General features: G+C 58.6%; 1 protein-coding gene across 1 annotated transcript in view; it reads right to left on the bottom strand.

Moving 5' to 3' along the window:
• Positions 1-4,169, bottom strand: part of DYSF (dysferlin) — a 118,199-nt gene that overhangs the window by 91,101 nt on the left and 22,929 nt on the right. The window contains exons 18-23 of the mRNA XM_009290710.1: positions 3,622-3,663; positions 2,789-2,904; positions 2,369-2,482; positions 1,645-1,822; positions 953-1,077; positions 321-427 (exon numbers count right to left, since the gene is read on the bottom strand). Of these exons, the coding sequence (XP_009288985.1) occupies positions 321-427; positions 953-1,077; positions 1,645-1,822; positions 2,369-2,482; positions 2,789-2,904; positions 3,622-3,663 (682 nt within the window). The remainder of the gene's footprint in view (positions 1-320; positions 428-952; positions 1,078-1,644; positions 1,823-2,368; positions 2,483-2,788; positions 2,905-3,621; positions 3,664-4,169) is intronic.

Here is a 4,169-nt window from a genome sequence, read left to right as displayed (position 1 = left end):
CCCGTGCCCCCCCGTCCCTCTGGCTGGGCTGGCCTGGCTCTGGCTCCTGCCCCGACACAATGCCACTCATTCAGGTGAGCCACGCTGCAGCCCTTGCATGAAGGCTGGAAATTTATGACTTGCCTTAAATGTCACCTTTTCAACTCCGTGCCTTGGCTCAGCAACCTTTGAAGCAAACATTAGCAAACGACTGGCGTTTTTCAAAGGGGAAAAAAAAAAAAAAAAAGAAAAAAAGGAAAAAGCTGTCCCTTCCAAGATAAATAAGCGCTCTCGCAATAAACGGCATGAAAAGGCTCGCATTCAGAACTGGCAGAAAATACCTGCAGTCAGCGATGACGTCATCCACCAGCTGGGCACCCAGGGCGTCCAGCTCGCTCGGCGAGCGGTTGGCCTTGAGAGCCAGTTGGACCTTCTCCAGGTTTGCTTCCTGCACGAGAGGTGGGGAAGAGGAGCTGCACAGCGGGGAACCCCCCGGCGCCCTGCTCCACCCCGCATCCAGGACCCTCCCAATGAGTGCCTGGGGCTGCTCCCCGTGATCAGAAACTCCAGCCTGGGTCCCACCGGGGCTCTGCACCTGCGTTTTTGCTCCTGTTGGAGCTCCAGGGGAAACAACAGTGAAATACGGCAAGAAATCCCGTAAATAGCTCAGGAGCTGAAGAAAGGTCCTTGCCTCCTGCGCCTGCATCAGTAGGCAGGTGGGTGGCACGGCAAAGCACTGCGTTCACACCCCACTGTCACCCCAGTGGGGATGAGGGTGGTCCCTTTCCCTCCATCACTCCACGGGCTGAGCAGGGCACCACCCGGGACACCGACAGATTTCCCCTCCACAGCACAAGAGTCATCAAACCCCAAACCTGACCCAGCCTGGAGGTGGCCTCTGTCCCCTCCCTGTCCCCCCGGGGCAGGATGCAGAAAGGAGGTGGACGATGCTCCTTGCCACCGCGGCACTCACCAGCCTGTCTGCTGCGTGGTGGAGAAGGTTTTGGGCATCAGTGCGATAGCTGATATCCTCCCAGTAGGATGACAACACCACCACGGGCTTCACGTTGCCCCAGGGCAGGTAGTAATATTGACAACCTGGAGGGCACAGCACACTGGTGAGCTCATGATATTGGGGTGACAGGGGACCCCACTCCTCAGGACTGGAGCAGAGATGAAGGGGGGCAGTGCAGCATTTGGCCTTGGGCAGAAGCCCATCTCTGGGGCTCTTTTGGAGCAAGAGGATGGGAATTACGTTCCCCAAACCCACATGCAACAGAGCAGTGCACACCAAGGTCCAAAGGGATGTGCGTCAACCTCCACAGCTGCAGCAGCTCCTGCAGAGCAGTGAGGCCAGAAACCAGCAGAACAAACCCAGTGGGGTGAGGACATCTCACACCAGAATGAGAGCCCCACAGGAGCCAGGGAAAGGCCACCCCGAAGCACTGGCTCTTCCTTGAAGAGAAACGGGCACTGTTAGTGCTGAGGTGCTGCCCAAAAACCACTTCAAGCCAGCACAGAGCTGAGAGAAGTAGTCCTGGCTTCTCCACTCCTCCCCAGTCACATATTCCCCCTTCACAGCATGGTTGAGGTCTCCAAGGATGGAGACTCCACACCCTCCCCGGGCAGCCCATCCCAGTGCTCGGTCACCCCCGTGTTGCTCACCGTCAAAGACAGCCCGGCTGTACTGCGTGGTGGAGGCCAAGGGCAGGCAGGTGTTGTCAAATTTGTTGCCGTAGTTGCCAATGCTGACCTCAAACTGGATGGCGTCGTCCACGTCTTGGAGCATGGTGGCCGAGTAGAAGGCAGCGAAGAGGGAGTACTTCCGACGGCGCAGGTACTTCTGCAACAGGCACAGGACCGTGTCCGCAGAGAAGACACCACCACCGCTCTCCGACACACAGACCCTCTACTACCCCCGCGCACACCAGCTCAGTGAGGCCTCCGAGATGGAAAAGTTTATTGCAGGGAAGAAAAGCATATGTTGCAGCAGGGGAATTTTGGGCGAGATATTTAGGAAAAACCTGACAAAGGAGAAGGCTAGAACTTTCCATAAAAAATGCAGCTTAAGCCTGAAGAAACGAGCAAAAGGAGCACATCCGCGGTAGCGCTCGAGCTGGGATTGGGGTCCTGTTGAAGCAAATCTCCCACCCCTCCATGTTCACCATGGTCTGCTCTCTACCATGCAGCAGCTCAGACGGAGCAAGCTGGACACCCTGGGATGGAAACACAGCAGGAGACACCCTCCAGGAGCTCACCGACCACTCCACCGCTCACGGGACATCACCCACCCAGGACCAACACCCACGCCCCTTCCCTAGTGCCCCACATGCCGTGCCGCCGGAGGGACGACCCCGGAGTCCACGGGACCCCGCAGAGACCCCGTTACCTCCACCCGCAGGATGTCATCCGCAGAAATGTCCTCCACCTTCTGCTCCACGTGCTCCACCAGTTTGGTCTCCAGCTCCACCAGCATCCTGCCACGATACGCGACTCCCTCGCCCTTGGGGTAGACCAGGGACAGGCGTCAGGACCCCGGTGATCCCTCCCCGCAGCTCTGCCTTTGCTTTCAGCGGGCTTCATTGCAGAGGAGCAAGACCAGGCAAAGTATTTCTGCAAGCGCTTCAAAGGTAGAGTGTTTGGGCAGCAGAGCAATATCAGGAGGTGTTTAGCCAGCGGGAATAGCCAGGGGCAGAAAACGCAGCGCAGGCTCCTAATAACAAAGCCAGTTTGGGTTAATAGCAGCTTTCTTTTGGCAAGGAGGGGCGGTAGTTTAGTTTTGGTTGTGCTGGAAAGAAGCCGACGTCACCTTTCCTAAATTGAGCGTCTCGTAAGGGTCGGGGAAGCCGGTGAACTCCCGGGGGCTGCCGTAGAGGTTGATATAGCAGGGACCGAAGGTCGGCAGGAACCCGAGCCCATCGTCAGCTGGGGACCGTGGGGGAAAAGAGCTGTTAAAAGAGTCCCGAAGGCACCTCGGGGACGTGTCCCGCGGGGCTTCGCTGCAGGACCATGGGGACCACACGCATGCGGCTGGAGGCCACCAAAATGCTGCAGTTTTTCACCCCCTTTGAGTCCTACGACAGCTTACCTTTTTGCAGGAGAAAGACAAGGTGGGTGTGGGGCTGTGCGGGGGGGGCACAGAGCTTCCTGGTCCCAGAGAGCATCGCTTTGCTGGTGTGAGCCAGCGGGGGGGATTTACACCAGCCGAGGAGCTGGCCCCCTGCTCCCCTTAAGGCAGTAAGAGAGTGCTCGGAAGAGAAGGGCTCATTTTTAGGAAACCTCAAGCAGAAGGAAGAGCGAAGGGGCAGAAATCGTTTGCAGGGTCCTGCTCTGAGCTCCTGAGCTAGCTGCTCCTCTGCACAGCTGGCTCAGCACGCAACACACACTTGAGACCACAAAGGCATCGCTGCCCAGCATGGGCACCCCAAACCCGCTGTGGGGAAGGGCGGTGGAGCCCTTTCGCCGCTCCTGCAGGGCAGGGGGAGGCCGTGCTGGCACCGTCCCCGCTTCCCACCAAGGTGCCCAGGCACGACGCAGCCGATGCTCCCCCAGCCGCAGCCAGCGCTCCAGCCCTGACGGCAGCTGAACCAGCAAAACAATTACCAAGCGGTGATTGCAAACCGAGAGGCTAAGGGGACGTACGGTCTGCGGCTTTCAGAGGCTTCGCGAGAGCAGGAAACTCATCTGAGGCACAAAGAAATGGAGAGAGGTTAGGAAAGGCTGGCAGAAGAGCGCGAGGGGAGGATGGAGGGTTATGAAAACAAGGGTGGGTGTTCTCATGGGCTTTCGGTGTCAACAGGCACTGGAGAGACAGAGAGAGAAAGGGGGAGGTTGTTGAATAGCCCTATCGTCCTTCCCGGAGGCTGTGGGATTGGTGTGAAACAGGAGGATTTGAGAATCCCTGAAGGATGCTCTGCGTGTTGCAAAAGTTGGACGGGCCCATGGGGCGGGTGGGAGCCGCGGTTCCCCGGTGCCTCCTCGGGAGCCAGCAGGTCTCAGTGGTGGGGTGGGGTATGCCAGTCCCAGGCAGACCCCTCACAGCCTCCTCCTCCCTCCCCAGCCTCTCTCTCTCTCTCTCCAGACCAGCCCAGGAGCTGCACTTTAACTGGGAAAGATGGGGGCTGGACAGACAAGCACCCCGGTGGAGAACAGTGCTGCACCCCAACTCCGTACCCTGCACGCAAGGCCAT

This window comes from Aptenodytes forsteri, unplaced genomic scaffold (genome assembly GCF_000699145.1).
Source record: "Aptenodytes forsteri isolate BGI_AS27 unplaced genomic scaffold, ASM69914v1 Scaffold236, whole genome shotgun sequence".
Classification (NCBI taxonomy): domain Eukaryota; kingdom Metazoa; phylum Chordata; class Aves; order Sphenisciformes; family Spheniscidae; genus Aptenodytes; species Aptenodytes forsteri.
This window is presented reverse-complemented; position numbering and strand designations above follow the sequence as displayed.